Consider the following 22,155-nt stretch of genomic DNA (forward strand, 5'->3'; position numbering starts at 1 on the left):
TGCTAAAAGGTCACTTTTTAATAACTTTACAATTGTTATCTCAGTCTTGCTAGCTTGTTCCATGTGAAGATTTTATGCTAAATGTTGGTGGGCAAGAAGGTGTCTATAACATTTACTTTAGTTTTTTCATTATGTTTAATCTTTAAAGAAATAAATTTGAGAATTATTGTTAACTGCATTGTGTAATGTCTGTTGAGCTAACACCTACTTTCCTATGTAAAACCCTACAAAATACATGGTCCCAACTCTCTAGGAAATGATGATGTATATGAGGAATGCTACAGTTTATTACAAGCTTAATGTTTTTCCCCTGACTATTCTCAGTTTGCAGGCCTTTCAGATATATCCATCTCACAAGACATCCCTGTAGAAGGAGAAATCACCATTCCTATGAGATCTCGCATTCGGGAGTTTGACAGCTCCACATTAAATGAATCTGTTCGCAATACCATCGTAAGTTAGACTAGTTGAGAGAACTTCTGTTCATTATCATGGGACTAAGTAACTAATAGTACTTTGCAATATTTTCATTTGGTTCACTGATTTTGAATATATTTTATATACTGAAGTTTAATATTTTATCCTAGAGGTTAATTTGGTACAGCCTTTTTGGAGAGCAGTTTGGTTATAATGCATATTAATAATCTTAATACAGCAAGGTGCGGTGGCTCGCGCCTGTAATCTCAGCCCTTTGGGAGGCTGAGGCAGGTGGATCACCTGAGCTCAGGAGTTTGAGACCAACCTGGCCCACATGGTGAAACCCCATCTCTACTGAAAATACAAAGACTAGCCAGACATGGTGGTGCATGCCTGAAATCCCAGCTGCTTGGGAGACTGAGGCAGGAGAATCGCTTGAACCCAGGAGGCTGAGGTTGCAGTGAGCCGAGATCGCACCACTGCACTCTGGCCTGGGCGACAGAGCGAGACTCTGTCTCAAAAAAAAAAAAAAAATCTTAAAATGTCCAAATCTTTTTAAACCAATATATTATCATACTTCTCCAAATATAGTATAAGGAAAGTTTTAAAATGTAAAACAAAAATTTTCAACATAAAAGTATCAATATACAAAGATGCTTATTATAGCATTCTTTGTAATAGGGGAAAGCTAGAAATAAATGAACCACAGATGAGGTACTGGTTAGGTAAATTATGTTATATCTTTGTGGTGGGATGCTAAGCAACTATTATAAATTACGTTTACAAAGTGTTTAATAACATGGATAAAATTCTAGGTGAAAAAATTAAAACAAATAGCTCAGTGGTACTTTGAGAGGTTGCATTTGTATTACTGAACCATTCTTCCGGTTTCTTGATTTTTTTTTTTTTTTGTATCTGGCTTCTAGGATTCATTTACCAATTAAATTGGGAATGTTAGAAATTTATTTCATATATTGCAAAGAATGTAGTAGCTAGAGAGCAGGCTAATTGGTCCTTGGGACCTCATCTTCTATGAACTGAATGTCACTACTGTGTTTTGTAGAGCAGCTTTTTATAGTGCAATTGTTTTAGTTTCTTTAAGCAGCCTATTGGGAGGGCTGTGTTTCTTTTTTATGGATTTTTTCAACATCAAAACAGAACAGATCAAAACAGATGTGGAAAGGTGTTAAAAGCTGGCTTAAGAAGTTAATAGAAAAAGCATACCCTACCTCTCTGGTTTGTGTAGTGAAGGAGTTGAACTGGAATTATCTGCAAAATTCAATGAAGAGTTCACAGGAGATTGAAATAAAAGAAATTTTAGCAAATTAAGTAAGGCTGCTGACAACCTTGGTCATCACAATACAACAAGTTGTTTCTGTTTTTCAGATGCGTGATCTAAAAGCTGTTGGGAAAAAATTCATGCATGTTTTGTACCCAAGGAAAAGTAATACTCTTTTGAGAGATTGTAAGTATATGACGTTTTTAAGGGTTTGCTTTATCTCACTGTATCTTATCATAAGTACTTTATAAGGCAAAGTCTCTGTGGTAATAAAACTGACATCATTTTGTAGGATGAAAAAAATATGTAAACGAATATGTAAATCAAACTTCTGGCAGAAATTAAAAATTTATTTTATTTTATTTTTATTTTTTTTGAGACAGAGTCTCACTCTGACTCCCAGGCTGGAGTGCAATGGTGTGATCTTGGCCCACTGCAACCTCCGCCTCCTGTGTTCAAGTAATTTTCATGCCTCAGCCTCCCGAGTAGCTGGGATTAAAGGTGCCCACCACCACGCCCAGCTAATTTTTTTGTATTTTTAGTAGAGACTGATTTCACCAGGTTGGCCAGGCTGGTCTCCAACTCCCGACCTCAGGTGATCCACCCACCTCGGTCTCCCAAAGTGCTAGGATTACAGGCAGACATTAAAAATTTAGATTGGCCTGCCTGCCTTTCTTTTCTTTTCTTTTCTTTTCTTTTCTTTTCTTTTCTTTTCTTTTCTTTTCTTTTCTTTTCTTTCTTTTCTTTCTTTCTTTCTTTCTTTCTTTCTTTCTTTCTTTTTCTTTCTTTCTTCTTTCTTTCTTTCATTTCTTTCTTTCTCTCCTTCCTTCCTTCCTTCCTTCCTTCCTTCCTTCCTTCCTTCCTTCCTTCCTTCCTTCCTTCCTTCCTTCCTTCTTTCTCTCTCTCTTTTTTTCTTTTCTTTTCTTTTTCCCTCTGTGGCCCAGGCTGCAATCTACTCGGCTCGCTGCTGCCCGGCACCGCGGACTGCCTGTGACTGCCGGCGCGCGCCGCCTGCTTTTTCTCCTTTGCCTGCAGGCGCGGTTTCGCCATGTTGGCCACACTGGTCTCCAGCTCCTGACTCCGAGTGCTCTGCCCGCCTCGGCCTCCCGAGGTGCTGAGACTGCAGACAGAGTCTCGCTCACCCGGGCTGGAGTGCGGTGGCGTGGTCTTGGCTCGCGGCAACCTCCGCCTCCCAGCCACCTGCCTTGGCCTACCAGGGTGCTGGGATTGCAGCCCCTGCCTGGCCGCCGCCCCGTCTGGGAGGTGGGGAGCGTCTCTGCTCGGCCGCCCCTCTGCCCGGCCTCCCCATCTGGGAAGTGAGGAGCGCCTCTGCCCGGCCACCCATAGTCTGGGAGGTGAGGAGCGCCTCTGCCCGGCCACCCATCGTCTGGGAGGTGAGGAGCGCCTCTGCCCGGCCACCCATCGTCTGGGAGGTGAGGAGCGCCTCTGCCCGGCCACCCATCGTCTGGGAGGTGAGGAGCGCCTCTGCCCGGCCACCCATCGTCTAGGAGGTGAGGAGCGCCTCTGCCCGGCCACCCATCGTCTGGGAAGTGAGGAGCGCCTCTGCCCGGCCGCCCCATCTGGGAAGTGAGGAGCCCCTCTGCCCGGCCACCCATCGTCTGGGAAGTGAGGAGCGCCTCTGCCCGGCCACCCATCGTCTGGGAAGTGAGGAGCGCCTCTGCCCGGCCGCCCCGTCTGGGAAGAAGTGAGGAGCGCCTCTGCCCGGCCGCCCCATCTGGGAAGTGAGGAGCCCCTCTGCCCGGCCGCCCATCGTCTGGGAAGTGAGGAGCGCTTCTGCCCGGCCACCCATCGTCTGGGAAGTGAGGAGCGCCTCTGCCCGGCCGCCCCGTCTGGGAAGTGAGGAGCACCTCTGCCCGGCCGCCCATCGTCTGGGAAGTGAGGAGCACCTCTGCCCGGCCACCCATCGTCTGGGAAGTGAGGAGCGCCTCTACCCAGCCACCCATAGCCTGGGAAGTGAGGAGCGCCTCTGCCCAGCCACCCATCGTCTGGGAAGAAGTGAGGAGCGCCTCTGCCCGGCCGCCTCGTCTGGGAAGAGAGGAGCGCCTCTGCCCGGCCGCCCCATCTGGGAAGTGAGGAGCGCCTCTGCCCGGCCGCCCCGTCTGGGAAGTGAGGAGCGCCTCTGCCCGGCCGCCCCGTCTGGGAAGTGAGGAGCGCCTCTGCCCGGCCGCCCCGTCTGGGAAGTGAGGAGCGCCTCTGCCCGGCCGCCCCGTCTGGGAAGTGAGGAGCGCCTCTGCCCGGCCGCCCCGTCTGGGAAGTGAGGAGTGCCTCTGCCCGGCCGCCCCATCTGGGAAGAAGTGAGGAGCGTCTCTGCCCGGCCGCCCCATCTGGGAAGAAGTGAGGAGCGTCTCTGCCCGGCCGCCCCGTCTGGGAAGTGAGGAGCGCCTCTGCCCGGCCGCCCCGTCTGGGATGTGGGGAGCGCCTCTGCCCGACCGCCCCGTCTGGGAGGTCTACCACGGAGGCCAGAAGCAATATGGGGGCTGGATGTGGTGGCTCACGCCTGTGGTCCCGGCACTCTGGGGGGCCGAGGCGGGTTGATCACTTCAGGCTAGGAGTTTGAGACCAGTCTGGCCAACATGGCGAAACATGAAAAATATAACAGACAAACCAACCAACCAACTCAGTGACAACAAAACAGGTCTACCCTGGAGTCATACTCTAATTTTTTCTATTTTCCTCCCTTTCTGATCCTTTATCCCACTTTCTTTTTCTTCCTCTTCCTTCTCCTTCTTCTTTGTCAAATAGAGGATTGAGTTATTATCACTGATCCATATAAAGTCCCTCTCTCATTTATTTTAATTCCCACCCCCCATTTCTATTCCCCGACTTCCCATGTGCAACCTTCCTAATATGTTTGACACGCATCTTTTTGTTTGTATGTATTTTTAGAAAATGTTTATTGTTTTGTGTGCAAAAAAAAATTAATAAAAAAATTAAAAAAAAAATTTAGATTGGAATCTCAGAGATTGAAAGATTTTGCTTATTATATTGTCCTCATCAATAAATATACACTGGCCAGGCATGGTGGCTCATACGTGTAATACCAGCACTTTGGGAGGCCGAGGCAGGAGAATTGTTTGAACTCAGGAGTTTGAGACCAGCCTGGGCAACATGGCGAGACCTCATTTCTACTAAAAATAAAAAAACTAGCCAGGCCTGATAGTGCATGCCTGTAGTCCTAGCTACTTGGGAGGCTGAGGTGGGAGGATTGCTTGAGCCCAGGAGATCAAGGCTGTAGTGCCGTGACTGCGCCACTGCACCATAGCCTGGGTGACAGAGCGAGACCTGTCTCAAAAAAAAAAAAAAATATATATATATATATATGTATTTTTAAAATATATACATATATTTTAAAAAATGCTCTAGTGGTTACTACAAAATACATTTCTGGAGGCTGCTAATTTATAATATTTACATATATTACATAATATTCCTGGAAGCTGCTGACATATAAAGAATTAATGATCTCCAAGGGAAAGGCAAATGTTTAAATTTTTGTTTGTTAGTTTTTTGAGATGGAGTCTTGCTCTGTTGCCCAGGCTGGAGTGCAATGGCACAATCTCAGCTTACTGCAATCTCTGCCTCCAGGGTTCAAGCGATTCTTCTGCCTCAGCCTCTGGAACAGCTGGGATTACAGGTGCCCACCACCACATCCAGCTAATTTTTGTATTGTTAGTAGAGACGGGTTTTGCCATGTTGGCCAGGCTGGTCTCGAACTGCTGACCTGAAGTGATCCACTTGCCTTGGCCTCCCAGAGTGCTGGGATTACAGGTGAGAGCCACCACCCCTGGCCTAAATGTTAAATTAATATGATAGTAAATACCCATAAACATTTAACAAATTAATAGTACCTTTACTGACAGTTTCATTTTCAAGCCTATCATTTAGTCTGATGACTGCTTTCTTTATTAGAGTTCTGTCAAAACAGACAGCGTCTCATTCTGTTACCCAGGCTCAAATGCAATGGCGTAATCATAGCTCACTGCAGCCTCAAACTCCTGGGCTCAAGCAGTCCTTCTGCCAGTCTCCTGAGTAGCCGAGACTGTAGGCACGCCTGGCTAGTTTTTAAATATTTTGTAGAGATGGGGGTCTCCCTATGTTGCCCAGGTTTGTCTCAAACTCCTGGCCTCAAGCAGTCTGCCCACCTCAGCCTCCTGAAGTGCTGGGATTACAGGCAAGAGCCACTGCCCAGCCAATGTTTTATTTTTTCTACTTTTTGTTAAAAACTAAGACAAAAGCACACACATTGGTCTAGGCCTTCACAGGGTCAGAATTGGAACATTAGTACAATTGTCTTCCACCTCTGTATCTGTCCTATTGGAAGGTCTTCTGGGGCATTAACATGCATGAAACTGCCATCTTCGATGATAACAATGCCTTCTTCTGGAATATCTCCTGAAGGACCTGCCTGAGACTGTGTTTTGGTTAACTTTTTTTTTTTTTTTTTAGAGACATGATCTTGCTCTGTCACTTGGGCTGGAATGCAGTGGCATGATTATAGCTCACTACGGCCTCAAACTTCTAGGCTCAAGCCATTCTCCCACCTCAGGCTCCCATGCCTGGAGCCTGTGCCACCATGCCCAGCTAATTTTTAAATTTTTTTTTGTCCGGGCACGGTGGCTCCACGCTTCTAATCCCAGCATTTTGGCCGGCCGAGGTGGGTGGAACACCTGAGGTCAGGAGTTCCAGGCCAGCCTGGCCAACATGGTGAAACCCTGTCTCTATTACAAATACAAAAATTAGCTGAGCGTGGTGGCAGGCACCTGTAGTCCCAGCTACTTGGGAGGCTGAGGCGGAAGAATGGCTTGAACCCGGGAGGTGGAGGTTGCAGTGAGCCGAGATTGTGCCATTGCACTCTAGCCTGGGTGAAAAGAGGGAAACTCTGTCTCAAAAAAAACAAAAACAAAAAACAAAAACAAAAAAAACCCCACATTTTTTTAGAGACAGGGTCTTGCTATGTTACCCAGGCTGAACTTTTTAAGTAGAAGTATACTCCAACATAACAATGAAAAGTATAGTATAGTAAACACGTAAACCACAGTAACATAGTCATTTTTTATCAAGTAGAGTATTATGTAGTGTACATAATTGTTCTATATTTTTATATGACTGGCAACATACTAGGTTTGTTTATACCAGCATCACCACAGACACGTGAGTAATGTACTAGATGTCACTAGGTGACAGGAATTTTTTAGCTCCATTATAATTTTATGGCACCACTGTCATTGACCGAAATGTCATTATGTGGCACATGACAGTACACTTGAATTTAGTTTTTAAGTTGAGCAGTTAAAAAAAAATTAATGAAATTAGCAGCAGTTTTATTAGAAGTGGTAGGATTATGGTTTTTTATGTCTTTTCCAAACTTTCCACAATGGTGTCAAAATTACTTATATAATTAAAAAATAAACTAAATTTGCATACCTCTCTTGGGTAAGGTTATATACATGTGAGGTTAAAATTAGATGTGGGATTGTTGCCTTTTTGGAATGAATTTAGGAAGATAATTGTGCTCTAAGCTATGTGCTACTGAACTGTTGGCATACAAATCACTCAGCAGCTTTTTTTGTTTGTTTTTTTGAGACAGAGTCTTGCTCTGTCACCCAGGCTGGAGTGTAGTGAGTGGAGGTTGCGATCTTGGCTCACTGCAACCTCTGCCTCCCGGGTTTAAGGGATTCTCCTGCCTCAGCCTCCCGAGTAGCTGAGATTACAGGTATGTGCCACCACACCCGGCTAATTTTTTTGTATTTTTAGTTAGAGACGGGATTTCACCATGTTGGCCAGGCTCATCTCAAACTCCTGACCTTAAGTGATCTTCCCGCCTCAGCTTCCCAAAGTGCTGGGATTACAGGCATGAGTTACCGAACCCGAGCAAATCACTCAGCAGCTGTTTTTGTTTTTTTTGTTTGTTTGTTTGTTTGTTTTTGAGATGGAGTCTTGCACTGTCACCCAGGCTGGAGTGCAGTGGCACGATCTTGGCTCACTGCGACGTCTGCCACCCGGGTTCAAGCAATTCCCATGCCTCAGCCTCCCGAGTAGCTGGGATTACAGGCACGTGCCACCATGCCTAGTGAATATTTTGTATTTAATAGAGATGGGATTTCATCATGTTTCCCAGGCAGGTCTCAAACTCCTGAGCTCAGGCCATCCGCCTGCCTCGGCCTCCTGAAGTGCTAGGATTACAGGTGTGAGCCACCGCACCCAGCCTGCAGCTTTTGATTGAGGACCATGTTTGCTAGACCTGATGTTGGCAGAACCTGCAGAGCCTTTTGCAGTTTTCAGAAAGCTTTTATATGTTATTAAAGTTTAACTTTGTGAAATTACCAATACTGGGCTGTTTTTTCACCTAGAAGAATAGCAACTCCATATTAATTCAATATACTAATTATAAAAGGGAAGCAGTATGACAGAGTGGCAAGAACTTTGGTCTAAGAATCAAAAGACCAGGCCGGGTGTGGTGGCTTATGCCTGTAATCCCAGCACTTTGTGAGGCTGAGGCGGGTGGATTACTTGAGGCCAAGAATTTGAGACCAGCCTGGGCAACATGGTGGAACTCCATCTGTACAAAAAATACAAATTAGCTGGGTGTGGTGGCGTGTGCCTGTAGTCCCAATTACTCAGGAGGCTGAGGTAGGAGGATCACCTGAGCCTGGGAGGTTGAGGCTGCAGTGAGCCATGATCGCACCACTGCACTCTAGCCTGGGCAACAGAGTGAGACCCTGTCTCAAAAAAACGAAACAAAAAGGAATTAGGCCAGGTGCGGTGGCTCACGCCTGTAACCCCAGCACTTTGGGAGGCCAAGGTAGGCAGATCACCTGAGGTCAGGAGTTCAAAATTATCCTGGCCAACATGGTGAAACCTTGTCTCTACTAAAAACACAAAGTTAGCCAAGTATGGTAGTGGGTGCCTGTAATCCCAGCTACTCGGGAGGCTGAGGCAGGAGAATTGCTTGAACCCAGGAGGCAGAGGATGCTTTGAGCTGAGATTGCACCATTGCACTCCAGCCTGGGCATCAAAAGCCAAGCTCCATCTCAAAAAAAAAAAAAAAATCCATAGCCCTAGGTTCTGGTCCCACCTCCACATATAAAGCTAGGCAAGTCATTTCCTTCTCAGCTTCATTTTTTGTATTTGTGAACTGAGCATGATTATACTTGCCTTGTCTAATGCAGTCTCTGACTGGTAAAGTGCCTTGGCTATAGTCTTTTTTTCTTAGAGTATGGGGTAGGGAACCTAGGTCTTCTGATTGTTTGTCCATTGGTCTTTAATTATAACATGCCAGTATGTGTCTTAGTAGATGGGGAGAAGGAAAGCGTGATTTGTGGGATATGAAATAAGCAAAACTGGAAGTCTATGTAAAGAAGTGCATTCAGAATTAGGGGACAGGGAGGGCAGGTAGTGGGAGAGGAGAGGTAGGATGGCTTGGGCAGACAAAGAGAGCCTTGATGTCTGAATTCTAGGAGGGAGAGAGGTAGGTATTGGAATAAAGACAGAAAATATTACCTTCGCTTGTGTCTTTTCTTGTTGTAGGGGATTTGTGGGGCCCTTTGATCCTTTGTGTGACACTCGCATTGTAAGTACTTGCATTTTCTTTCTTTGTCATTTGAGCTAGACTAGACTTTTTTGTGGATTTTCAAAATTGTGGGGGATTTTGATTGAATATTTCATTTAGGACTTATATGACATGTTGTACATGTTATACTCCTTAGGTATTTAAGCCTCTAAAGTCACTTTCCAAATCAAATAAAATATGATGAAATTAGGCTCACCTTCCTTAACCAATGACATTTTAGTCTGTTTTAGCCATGTCTATTCAACAAACATTTATTTACTTATTTACTCTCTTGTTCCTCCCCATTATTAAACTAAGTGAATTAAAGTTTAAGCACCCTTTGCTTGCAAACATAATTCTCTGTAATCTTACTAAAAATATGAATGAGAATGAGAATAAATTAGAAGTAGGAGAGTTAAAAGCAAGATCATGTTTCAGAGTGTTGTACTTTTCCATACACATTGTATGTAAAGGAAGAGGACAGGGGAAAGAGAAGAAGGTTACACTAGAGAGATGAATATAACCATTGATAGAGTGGGAAAAAATACTGCCCTGGAATTCAGTTCTGAGTTCACATTCTGACTCTGCTGTCAGCTAGCTATGTGACTTTGGGCTACTAATAACCAATGTTTGTATAATTTTTTCCAGTTTGCAGAAAACTTTAAAATACTTTCTCTTATTTTAACCTCATAGCAAGAATTAAAATTATTTTCTTTTCTTTTTTTTTTTTTTTTTGACAAACAAGCTCAGCTTCAAAAAGGTTGAGGATTTAACCAAGATCACATAATCAGTGGTAGACCTGAGATTCAACCTCAGGTTTCCTCACTACCTATTCTGTACTTCTAGGGTTCATTACACATCTCTTCCCACCTGGTCACTCTGGGTCTCCTCTTCCATATCTGTAAAGGGAGATGGTTGAGGGTCCTTTCCAGGCTTAACCCTTTATGGGTCTAAATTCACTAAGTATCTTGCTGACTTCTCTAATTTTTTAAATTTAAATTGAGCATATATTAATTTAGGTAATAATGTAGAGTACTATTTCTTATGCTTTTAGTAACCATGTCAAGGGATGCAGCCTAATGCCTTGATGGAGGGGTTTATATTAGACATCCCGAGCATATATTTTTTTTTTACTTTTGAAAGATTAACCTTATAGATTATGCAGTTTAACCCCACTTAGTTGCACAGAAAACTGGAGTCCCAGGACATCAAGTGACATATCTAGTGACAGAATTAGGATCAGTATCTGGGTCTCTTGCCTTCCAGGCTAGTGAATATTCTTTCCATCATACCATGCTGAAGCAATAGGGATTCCAGACAACAAGTGATGAGTGCTGGCCATTCTTTGCATCTGGTTGTCAGGACTTGGAATGGAATATGCATAGCATAGAATACAAAAGCCTGTGCATACTGCCAAGTAGCATAGCAGGGCAAGAAAGACTTACAGTGTGACTTCTCTATACTGTTTAATAAGAAGAGGTTATGAGCTTACAGTTATTATTTTTCTTGGTAATAACACCAAGTCCAAGTATTCAAAACAGTTTACATCTGTAAAATTCTTAGACAAAGAAAGGATATTTAAGTGGTTGTTCAACTACTCAATTCCAAAGCAAAACCCTTTAGTAATAATCTGTATGTTTTGATTTTTTAAAAATTAACAACTAAAAAGGTTTATAGACTGTTTCCATTTTTATTTATTATTTTTATTTGGTTTTGAGGCAGTCTCACTCGGTTACCCAGGCTGAGTCAGTGATGTGATTACAGCTCACTGCAGCCTCAACCTCCCAGGCTCAAGCAATTCTCCCAACTCAGCCTTTCTAGTAGCTAGGACTATAGGCGTGTACCACCACGGCCAGCTAATTTTTTATTTTTTGTAGAGACAGGGGTTTCGTCATGTTGCCCGGGCTGGTATCGAACTCCTGGCCTCAAGCAATCTGCCTGTCTTGGCCTCCCAAAGTGCTGAGATTATAGGCCAGGCTAAGCCACCATACCTGGGCTATTTCCATTTTTAAATATCTCAACTGAAACCTTAACCCAAGAACTACAAATTCTGATGTGTCTAAAGGCTAGAATAGTAACCTAAATGCATGTGATATGGTGACTGTAAGCCCCTTGTACTTATGTCAGCTACACTTGATTGTTGCAGTGTTGGAATGCAGGCTCAGTGTTAGAAAGTCTAACAGTTTTTTCAAGAAAATCTAGAAATTCATATTCTTTTTTTTTTTGAGACGGAGTCTTTCTCTGTACCCCAGGCTGGAGTGCAGTGGCACGATCTCGGCTCACTGCAAGCTCCGCCTCCCGGGTTCACGCCATTCTCCTGCCTCAGCCTCCCGAGTAGCTGGGACTACAGGCGCCCACCAACACGCCCGGCTAATTTTTTGTATTTTTAGTAGAGATGGGGTTTCACCGTGTTACCCAGGATGTTCTCGATCTCCTGACCTCATGATCCGCCCACCTCGGCCTCCTAAAGTGCTGGGATTACAGGCTTGAGCCACTGCGCCCGGCTGAAATTCATATTCTTATGTGAAATAAAATAATGTCAACTTAAATTCAAAATCATCTTAAATATTATATAAGCCCAAAACCTCATATATATGAGCCACATTTGACCCTTCAGTTTATAACCTCTGCTTAAAAAAAAGGTCTTCAATAATTCATTTAAACATTTCAACAAGGTCAAATGGAGCACCCCTTGTAGTCCTGAGGCATTTGGAATTTGCAGTAAGAGAGCCTTGCCAAATACTTGTGGCATTTTCCTTTTAGCACAACCTACATATTACAGATCTTCAGGTGAGGTATAGCACAGCAATCTGATTCAAAGTTTGAGAACCCGTGCCTTAACTTTGTTGCCCTAAGTAAAAGATTAAGCAATTCTTATGCTGTTTCCTTTTCTCAGAATGCTGCAAAGAGACTCTGCAGATAGTGAAAAAGATGGAGGGCCCCAATTTGCAGAGGTGTTTGTCATTGTCTGGTTTGGTGCAGTTACCATCACCCTCAACTCAAAACTTCTTGGAGGGAACATGTGAGTATTATTAAAATGCATTCTTTTTTTCCTCTTGCCAGGTAGTATATCTTAGATTAAGGAAGACAGGCTAGTTAGATTTTTTTTTTTTTTTTTTTTTGAGACAGGGTGTCACTCTGTCACCCAGGCTGGAGTGCATTGGTGTGATCATGGCTTACTGCAGCCTCTATCTCCCAGGCTCAGCGTCCCAAGTAGCTGGGATCCTCCTGCCCCAGCATCCCGAGTAGCTGGGACTACAGACATGTGCTACTATGCCTGGCTAATTAAAAAAAATATTTTTTTGTAGAGATGGGGTCCCACTGTATTGCCTAGGCTGGTTTTGAACTCCCGGGTTCAACTGATCCTCCCACCTTGGCCTCCCAAAATGCTGGGATTACAGGCATGAGCCACCATACCTGGCCTGATGTTTTGTTTTAAAGAAAAATCAAACTAAATAAGGGCCAAAGAGAAGTGTTCTTAAAACCACTACCACTGTACAGAGATAACCTTGTTAAGTTAAATTATCTTAAATTATCTGAGGTCCTTTGATAAACTTCAGATGCCCTTTCCAGGCCCTGAAATCATAGGCAGACTTTTTTGTGTAAGAAGAGTATGTACGTTTTGGGGGGCAAATTTAACAAATTCTCAAGTATAATAGATCTATAAACTAGAAAGGATTAAGAACCACCATCTTAGAGGTTCAGAGAAAGATATCTGTAGGAACTAGAGCAGATCATCTGGTGTTAGATGATTGACTTTTAAGGGATTTGAGAGGAGGGGAGGAAGAGTATGGGGAAAGAAAATTAAAGCATGTACTTAATTTTTTTTTTTTTTTGAGATGGAGTCTCGCTCTGTCCAGGCTGGAGTGCAGTGGCACAATCTCAGCTCACTGCAACCTCCGCCTCCCAGGTTCAAGTGATTTTCCTGCCTCAGCCTCCTGAGCAGCTGGGATTACAGGTGCCCGCCACAATGCCCGGCTAATTTTTTTGTATTTTTAGTAGAGATGGGGATTCACCATGTTGGCCAGATTGGTCTCAAACTCCTGACCTCAGTGATCCACCCGCCTTGGCCTCCCAAAGTGTTGGTATTACAGGCATGAGCCATCGCGCCCGGCCAAAAGCATGTACTTAATAATTAATGTTAGGATGTAGATGTTATGTACCAAGAAGGAGGCAACAGTCCATTACATAGAGAAATCTGTGTAACAAGCTGTGTCATAACACCCATCAGCTGTATTTATGATCTTTATTAATGTATTTTGTTTTTAAGATCTTTTTTTCAGAGCCTCTGTGTGCTGGGTTACTGTATACTTCCCTTGACAGTAGCAATGCTGATTTGCCGGCTGGTACTTTTGGCTGATCCAGGACCTGTAAACTTCATGGTTCGGCTTTTTGTGGTGATTGTGATGTTTGCCTGGTCTATAGTTGGTAAGTATGTACTTATTTCCACAATAACAGAACAGACAAAAACATGATTTAATGATGAAGACCAGATGAGGAGCAGTATAAGTCCAAAGTTAGATGTGAGTGATATGATTCTTGACAGTATTATCCATAGAACCCTCTTCCCTGAGTAGGCAATGATGGGGCTGTTGTCTATCTTATCTGAGTTGGCTATCTGGACTTATGAGATGTGGAGAGTCATATCTTTTTTCTTTCCAGAAAAAAAAAAAAAAAGGTTGGGAAAGTGGATTACACTACATTTAGCCCAGTCCTGGTATATACAAGGCATTAGGTGACTTGTGAAATGACTGGGATCTTTTCCTGACAAACTAATTAAAATGAAAATAATAACATTTACAGATTGCTTATCAAAGGCCAGGCACTGTTTAAGTGCTTTACGTATATTATCCCATTTAAGCCTCACAGCAACTCTAATAGAGAAATACTATTATTAGTCCCATCTTATAGATGAAGAACAGTTACAGAGAAGTTGAGCAGCTTGCCCTAGGTTGCATTACCAGTGAGTAAGAGAGTCAAATTGCAAACCAAGCAGTCATGAACCTTAAAGAACTATATACTATACCACCTTCCAGTGTAGATTGTAAGTATCATTGTATAGCACTTTTCTTCTTCAGTAGAACATTTTGCCAAAGACTAGGAAGGGCCTATAGCAATGATAATGAATGCTATGTGCTCATTGTTTTTACATTCCTAAAGTTCTCTTAAGATTCCAGCTTAAATTTAGAAGTGTTCACTAGCTTCTGCTTTAATGGATAGGCAGACTGCTTAATATTTTTAAGTGTAGTAACATCTCATTGCTCTGGAACATGGTTGAAAGCTAAGAAGTAATCCAATTCTGAGAGAGCCAGAATTGATATTCTAAAGACTGTATATTAAGCTTGGGTGCTTTTCCCATGGGGAGAGCCCCTCATTCTCTCACTGAGAATCTCATAATTACCATACATGTAATTATACTTACTTAGTTATCCAGTGTCCAGGCTCACAGGTGATCACGAAGTAGAATCATAGGAGAGAGCAACTTCAATTCAGCAAACATTAATCACAAACTATGTTCAGGCATAATTTTAGGCATGGTCTTTGTCCTTGGAGTTCACAATCTAACAGAGCAGCCTGACATGAAAACACTTAAAGGCAATAGGTGTTCTAGTTGGGAGATGGAGATTTATGCACAGTACAGTGGGGACAGACATGATTATTCAGGAAAGATTTCCCAGAGATGTGATGATGATGGTGATGATGATGATGATTAGTATTTGAGACAGAGTCTCCCTCTGTCGCCCAGGCTGGAGTGCAGTGGCACTATCTCGGCTCACTGTAACCTCCACCTCCTGGGTTCAAGCAGTTCTCCTGCCTCAGCCTCCTGAGTAGCTGGGATTACAGCTATGTGCCACCATACCCGATTAATGTTTGTGTTTTTAGTAGAGATGGGGTTTCACCATGTTGGCCAGGCTGGTCTCGAACTCCTGACCTCAGGTGATCCACCCGCCTTGGCCTCTCAAAGTGCTGGGATTACAGACATGAACCACCACACCCGGCTGATTATTTTCATTTATTTATTTATTTGGCTAAAATATATATATAATATGTTTTTATATTATTATTGTACTTTAAGTTCTGGGATACATGTGCAGAACATGCAGGTTTGTTACATAGGTATACACATGCCATGGTGGTTTGCTGCACCCATCAACCCGTCATCTACATTAGGTATTTCTCCTAATGCTATTCCTCTCCTAGCCCCTCCAGGCCCCGGTGTGTGATGTACCCCTCCCTGTGTCCATGTGTTCTCATTGTTCAACCCCCACTTATGAGTGAGAACATGTGGTGTTTGGTTTTCTGTTCCTGCGGTAGTTTGCTGAGAATGATGGTTTTCAGCTTCATACATGTCCCTGCAAAGGATATGAACTCAACCTTTTATATGGCTGCATAGTATTCCATGGTGTATATGTGCCACATTTTCTTTATCCAGTCTATCATTGATGGGCATTTGGGTTGGTTCCAAGTCTTTGCTATTGTGAACAGTGCAGCAATAAACATAGGTGTGCATGTGTCTTTATAGTATTACCCAGTAATGGGATTGCTGGGTCAAATGGTATTTCTAGTTCTAGATCCTTGAAGAATCGCCACACTGTCTTCCACAATGCTTGAACTAATTTACACTCCCACCAACAGTGTAAAAATATTTCTATTTCTTCACATCTTCTCCAGCATCTGTTGTTTCCTGACTTTTTTTTTTTTTATTATTATACTTTAGGTTTTAGGGTACATGTGCACAATGTGCAGGTTTGTTACATATGTATCCATGTGCCATGTTGTTTTGCTGCACCCATTAACTCGTCATTTAGCATTAGGTATATCTCCTAATGCTGTCCCTCCCCCCTCCCCCCACCCCACAACAGTCCCCAGAGTGTGATGTTCCCCTTCCTGTGTCCATGAGTTCTCATTGTTCAATTCCCACCTATGAGTGAGAACATGCGGTGTTTGGTTTTTTGTCCTTGCGATAGTTTACTGAGAATGATGTTTTCCAGTTTCATCCATGTCCCTACAAAGGACATGAACTCATCATTTTTTATGGCTGCATAGTATTTCATGGTGTATATGTGCCACATTTTCTTAATCCAGTCTATTGTTGTTGGACATTTGGGTTGGTTCCAACTCTTTGCTATTGTGAATAGTGCCACAATAAACATACGTGTGCATGTGTCTTTATAGCAGCATGATTTATAGTCCTTTGGGTACATACCCAGTAATGGGATGGCTGGGTCAAATGGTATTTCTAGTTCTAGATCCCTGAGGAATCGCCACACTGACTTCCACAATGGTTGAACTAGTTTACAGTCCCACCAACAGTGTAAAAGTGTTCCTATATCTCCACATCCTCTCCAGCACCTGTTGTTTCCTGACTTTTGAATGATGGCCATTCTAACTGGTGTGAGATGGTATCTCACTGTGGTTTTGATTTGCATTTCTCTGATGGCCAGTGATGATGAGCATTTTTTCATGTGTTTTTTGGCTGCATAAATGTCTTCTTTTGAGAAGTGTCTGTTCATGTCTTTCACCAACTTTTTGATGGGGTTGTTTGTTTTTTTCTTGTAAATTTGTTTGAGTTCATTGTAGATTCTGGATATTAGCCCTTTGTCAGATGAGTAGGTTGCAAAAATTTTCTCCCATTCTGTAGGTTGCCTGTTCACTCTGATGGTAGTTTCTTTTGCTGTGCAGAAGCTCTTTAGTTTAATTAGATCCCATTTGTCTATTTTGGCTTTTGTTGCCATTGCTTTTGGTGTTTTAGACATGAAGTCCTTGCCCACGCCTATGTCCTGAATGGTATTGCCTAGGTTTTCTTGTAGGATTTTAATGGTTTTAGGTCTAACATTTAAGTCTTTAATCCATCTTGAATTAATTTTTGTATAAGGTGTAAGGAAGGGATCCAGTTTCAGCTTTCTACATATGGCTAGCCAGTTTTCCCAGCACCATTTATTAAATAGAGAATCATTTCCCCATTTCTTGTTTTTGTCAGGTTTGTCAAAGATCAGATCGTTGTAGATATGTGGCATTATTTCTGAGGGCTCTGTTCTGTTCCATTGATCTATGTCTCTGTTGTGGTACCAGTACCATGCTGTTTTGGTTACTGTAGCCTTGTAGTATAGTTTGAAGTCAGGTAGCGTGATGCCTCCAGCTTTGTTCTTTTGGCTTAGGATTGACTTGGCGATGTGGGCTCTTTTTTGGTTCCATATGAACTTTAAAGTAGTTTTTTCCAATTCTGTGAAGAAAGTCATTGGTAGCTTGATGGGGATGGCATTGAATCTATAAATTACCTTGGGCAGTATGGCCATTTTCCCGATACTGATTCTTCCAACCCATGAGCATGGAATGCTCTTCCATTTGTTTATATACTCTTTTATTTCATTGAGCAGTGATTTGTAGTTCTCCTTGAAGAGGTCCTTCACATCCCTTATAAGTTGGATTCCTAGGTATTTTATTCTCTTTGAAGCAATTGTGAATGGGAGTTCACTCATGATTTGGCTGGCTGTCTGTGATTGGTGTACAAGAATGCTTGTGATTTTTGTACATTAATTTTGTATCCTGAGACTTTGCTGAAGTTGCTAATCAGCTTAAGGAGATTTTGGGCTGAGACAATGGGGTTTTCTAGATATACGATCATGTCATCTGCAAACAGGGACAATTTGACTTCCTCTTTTCCTAATTGAATACCCTTTATTTCCTTCTCCTGCCTGATTGCCCTGGCCAGAACTTCCAGCACTATGTTGAATAGGAGTGGTGAGAGAGGGCATCCCTGTCTTGTGCCAGTTTTCAAAGGGAGTGCTTCCAGTTTTTGCCCATTTAGTATGATATTGGCTGTGGGTTTGTCATAGATAGCTCTTATTATTTTGAGATACGTCCCATCAATACCTAATTTATTGAGAGTTTTTAGCATGAAGGGTTGTTGAATTTTGTCAAAGGCCTTTTCTGCATCTATTGAGATAATCATGTGGTTTTTGTCTTTGGTTCTGTTTATATGCTGGATTACATTTATTGATTTTTGTATGTTGAACCAGCCTTGCATCCCAGGGATGAAGCCCACTTGATCATGATGTATAAGCTTTTTGATGTGCTGCTGGATTTCGTTTGCCAGTATTTTATTGAGGATTTTTGCATCAATGTTCATCAAGGATATTGGTCTGAAATTCTCTTTTTTGAGTATGTCTCTGCCAGGCTTTGGTATCAGGACAATGCTGGCCTCATAAAATGTGTTAGGGAGGATTCCCTCTTTTTCTATCGATTGCAATAGTTTCAGAAGGAATGGTACCAGTTCCTCCTTGTACCTCTGGTAGAATTCAGCTGTGAATCCATCAGGTCCTGGACTCTTTTTGGTTGGTAAGCTATTGATTATTGCCACAATTTCAGAGCCTGTTATTGGTCTATTCAGAGATTCAAGTTCTTCCTGGTTTAGTCTTGGGAGGGTGTATGTGTCGAGGAATTTATCCATTTCTTCTAGATTTTCTAGTTTATTTGCATAGAGGTGTTTGTAGTATTCTCTGATGGTAGATTGTATTCCTGTGGGATCGGTGGTGATATCCCCTTTTGCATTTTTTATTGCATCCATTTGATTCTTCTCTCTTTTCTTCTTTATTAGTCTTGCTAGCGGTCTATCAATTTTGTTGATCTTTTCAAAAAACCAGCTCCTGGATTCATTAATTTTTTGAAGGGTTTTTTGTGTCTCTATTTCCTTCAGTTCTGCTCTGATTTTAGTTATTTCTAGCCTTCTGCTAGCTTTTGGATGTGTTTGCTCTTCCTTTTCTAGTTCTTTTAATTGTGATGTTAGGGTGTCAATTTTGGATCTTTCCTGCTTTCTCTTGTGGGCATTTAGTGCTGTAAATTTCCCTCTACACACTGCTTTGATCGTGTCCCAGAGATTCTGGTATGTTGTGTCTTTGTTCTCACTGGTTTCAAAGAACATCTTTATTTCTGCCTTCATTTCATTATGTACCCAATAGTCAGTCATTCAGGAGCAGGTTGTTCAGTTTCCATGTAGTTGAGCGGTTTTGAGTGAGTTTCTTAATCCTGAGTTCTAGTTTGATTGCACTGTGGTCTGAGAGACAGTTTGTTATAATTTCTGTTCTTTTACATTTGCTGAGGAGAACTTTACTTCCAACTATGTGGTCAATTTTGGAATAGGTGTGGTGTGGTGCTGAAAAAAATGTATATTCTGTTGATTTGGGGTGGAGAGTTCTGCAGATGTCTATTAGGTCCACTTTGTGCAGAGCTGAGTTGACTTCCTGGATATCCTTGTTAACTTTCTGTCTCGTTGATCTGTCTAATGTTGACAGTGGGGTGTTAAAGTCTCCCATTATTATCATGTGGGAGTTTAAGTCCCTTTGTAGGTCACTGAGGACTTGCTTTATGAATCTGGGTGCTCCTGTGTTGGGTGCATATATATTTAGGATAGTTAGCTCTTCTTGTTGAATTGATCCCTTTACTATTATGTAATGGCCTTCTTTGTCTCTTTTGATCTTTGTTGGTTTAAAGTCTATTTTATCAGAGACTAGGATTGCAACCCCTGCCTTTTTTTGTTTTCCATTTGCTTGATAGATCTTCCTCCATCCCTTTATTTTGAGTCTATGTGTGTCTCTGCACATGAGATGGGTTTCCTGAATACAGCACACTGATGGGTCTTGACTCCTTATCCAGTTTGCCAGTCTGTGTCTTTTAATTGGAGCATTTAGCCCATTTACATTTAAAGTTAATATTGTTATGTGTGAATTTGATCCTGTCCTTATGATGTTAGTTGGTTATTTTGCTCGTTGGTTGATGCAGTTTCTTCCTAGCCTCGATGGTCCTTACAATTTGGCATGTTTTTGCAGTGGCTCGTACCGGTTGTTCCTTTCCATGTTTAGTGCTTCCTTCAGGAGCTCTTTTAGGGCAGGCCTGGTGGTGACAAAATCACTCAGCATTTGCTTGTCTGTAAAGGATTTTATTTCTCCTTCACTTATGAAGCTTAGTTTGGCTGGATATGAAATTCTAGGTTGAAAATTCTTTTCTTTAAGAATGTTGAGTATTGGCCCCCACTCTCTTCTGGCTTGTAGAGTTTCTGTCGAGAGATCAGCTGTTAGTCTGATGGGCTTCCCTTTGTGGGTAACCTGACCTTTCTCTCTGGCTGCCCTTAACATTTTTTCCTTCATTTCAACTTTGGTGAATCTGACAATTATGTGTCTTGGAGTTGCTCTTCTCGAGGAGTATCTTTGTGGCGTTCTCTGTATTTCCTGAATCTGAATGCTGGCCTGCCTTGCTAGATTGGGGAAGTTCTCCTGGATAATATCTTGCAGAGTGTTTTCCAACTTGGTTCCATTCTCCCCATCATTTTCAGGTACACCAATGAGACGTAGGTTTGGTCTTTTCACATAGTCCCAAATTTCTTGGAGGCTTTGTTCGTTTCTTTTTATTCTTTTTTCTCTAAACTTCCCTTCTCGCTTCATTTCATTCACTTCATCTTCCATCACTGATACCCTTTCTTCCAGTTGATCGCATCGGCTACTGAGACTTCTGCAATCTTCGTGTAGTTCTCGATACTTCGCTTTCAGCTCCATCAGCTCCTTTAAGCCCTTCTCTCCATTGGTTATTCTAGTTATCCATTCGTCTAATTTTTTTTCAAAGTTTTTAACTTCTTTGCTATTGTTTTGAATTTCCTCCCGAAGCTCGGAGTAGTTTGATCGTCTGAAGCCTTCTTCTCTCAACTCGTCAAAGTCATTCTCCGTCTAGCTTTGTTCCGTTGCTGGTGAGGAACTGTGTTCCTTTGGAGGAGGAGAGGTGCTCTGCTTTTTAGAGTTTCCAGTTTTTATGCTCTGTTTTTTCCCCATCTTTGTGGTTTTATCTACTTTTGGTCTTTGATGATGGTGATGTACAGATGGGTTTTTGGTGTGGATGTCCTTTCTGTTTGTTAGTTTTCCTCCTATCAGACAGGACCCTCAGCTGCAGGTCTGTTGGAGTTTGCTAGAGGTCCACTCCAGACCCTGTTTGGCTGGGTGTCAGCAGCGGTGGCTGCAGAACAGCGGATTTGCGTGAGACCACAAATTCAGCTGTCTGATAGTTCCTCTGGAAGTTTTGTCTCAGAGGAGTACCCGGCCGAGTGAGGTGTCAGTCTGTCCCTACTGGGTGGTGCCTCCCAGTTAGGCTGCTCAGGGGTCAGGGACCCACTTTAGGAGGCAGTCTGTCCGTTGTCAGATCTCCAGCTGTGTGCTGGGAGAACCACCACTCTCTTCAAAGCTGTCAGTCAGACAGGGACATTTAAGTCTGCAGAGGTTCCTGCTGACTTTTTGTTTGTCTGTGCCCTGCCCCCAGAGGTGGAGCCTACAGAGGCAGGCAGGCCTCCTTGAGCTGTGGTGGGCTCCACCCAGTTCGAGCTTCCTGGCTGCTTTGTTTACCTAAGCTAGCCTGGGCAATGGCGGGCGCCCCTCCGCCAGCCTCGCTGCTGCCTTGCAGTTTGATCTCAGACTGCTGTGCTAGCAATCAGCGAGACTCCGTGGGCATAGGACCCTTGGAGCCAGGTGCGGGACACAATCTCCTGGTGTGCCGTTTTCCAGGCCCGTTGGAAAAGTGCAGTATTAGGGTGGGACTGACCCGATTTTCCAGGTGCTGTCTGTTACCTCTTTCTTTGACTAGGAAAGGGAACTCCCTGACCCCTTGTGCTTCCCGAGTGATGCAATGCCTCGCCCTGCTTTGGCTTGCGCACAGTGTGCTGCACCGACTGTCCTGCACCCACTGTTTGGCACTCCCTAGTGAGATGAACCCAGTACCTCAAACGGAAATGCAGAAATCACCCGTTTTCTGTGTCGCTCAGGCTGGGATCTGTAGACCTGAGCTGTTCCTATTCCGCCATCTTGGCTCCACCCCCTGTTTCCTGACTTTTTAATAGCCATTCTAACTGGCA

The 22,155-nt window shown here is 43.0% G+C and overlaps 2 protein-coding genes across 3 annotated transcripts in view; both read left to right on the plus strand.

Moving 5' to 3' along the window:
* The window catches only part of YIPF6 (Yip1 domain family member 6), a 47,785-nt gene that overhangs the window by 13,559 nt on the left and 12,071 nt on the right, over positions 1-22,155 (plus strand). The window contains exons 2-6 of one of the 2 annotated variants that reach the window (XM_055267532.2): positions 325-453; positions 1,804-1,882; positions 9,245-9,287; positions 12,163-12,288; positions 13,537-13,694. In XM_055267532.2, the coding sequence (XP_055123507.1) occupies positions 325-453; positions 1,804-1,882; positions 9,245-9,287; positions 12,163-12,288; positions 13,537-13,694 (535 nt within the window). The remainder of the gene's footprint in view (positions 1-324; positions 454-1,803; positions 1,883-9,244; positions 9,288-12,162; positions 12,289-13,536; positions 13,695-22,155) is intronic. The other variant, XM_055267535.2, reaches the window with a different exon arrangement.
* Positions 13,637-22,155, plus strand: part of LOC129476222 (large ribosomal subunit protein eL31-like) — an 86,866-nt gene continuing 78,347 nt past the window's right edge. Inside the window, exon 1 of the mRNA XM_055268935.2 lies at positions 13,637-13,694. The gene's annotated coding sequence lies outside the window, so the exon portion shown is untranslated. The remainder of the gene's footprint in view (positions 13,695-22,155) is intronic.

The sequence above is a fragment of the Symphalangus syndactylus genome, chromosome X (genome assembly GCF_028878055.3).
Source record: "Symphalangus syndactylus isolate Jambi chromosome X, NHGRI_mSymSyn1-v2.1_pri, whole genome shotgun sequence".
In the NCBI taxonomy this organism is placed as follows: Eukaryota; Metazoa; Chordata; class Mammalia; order Primates; family Hylobatidae; genus Symphalangus; species Symphalangus syndactylus.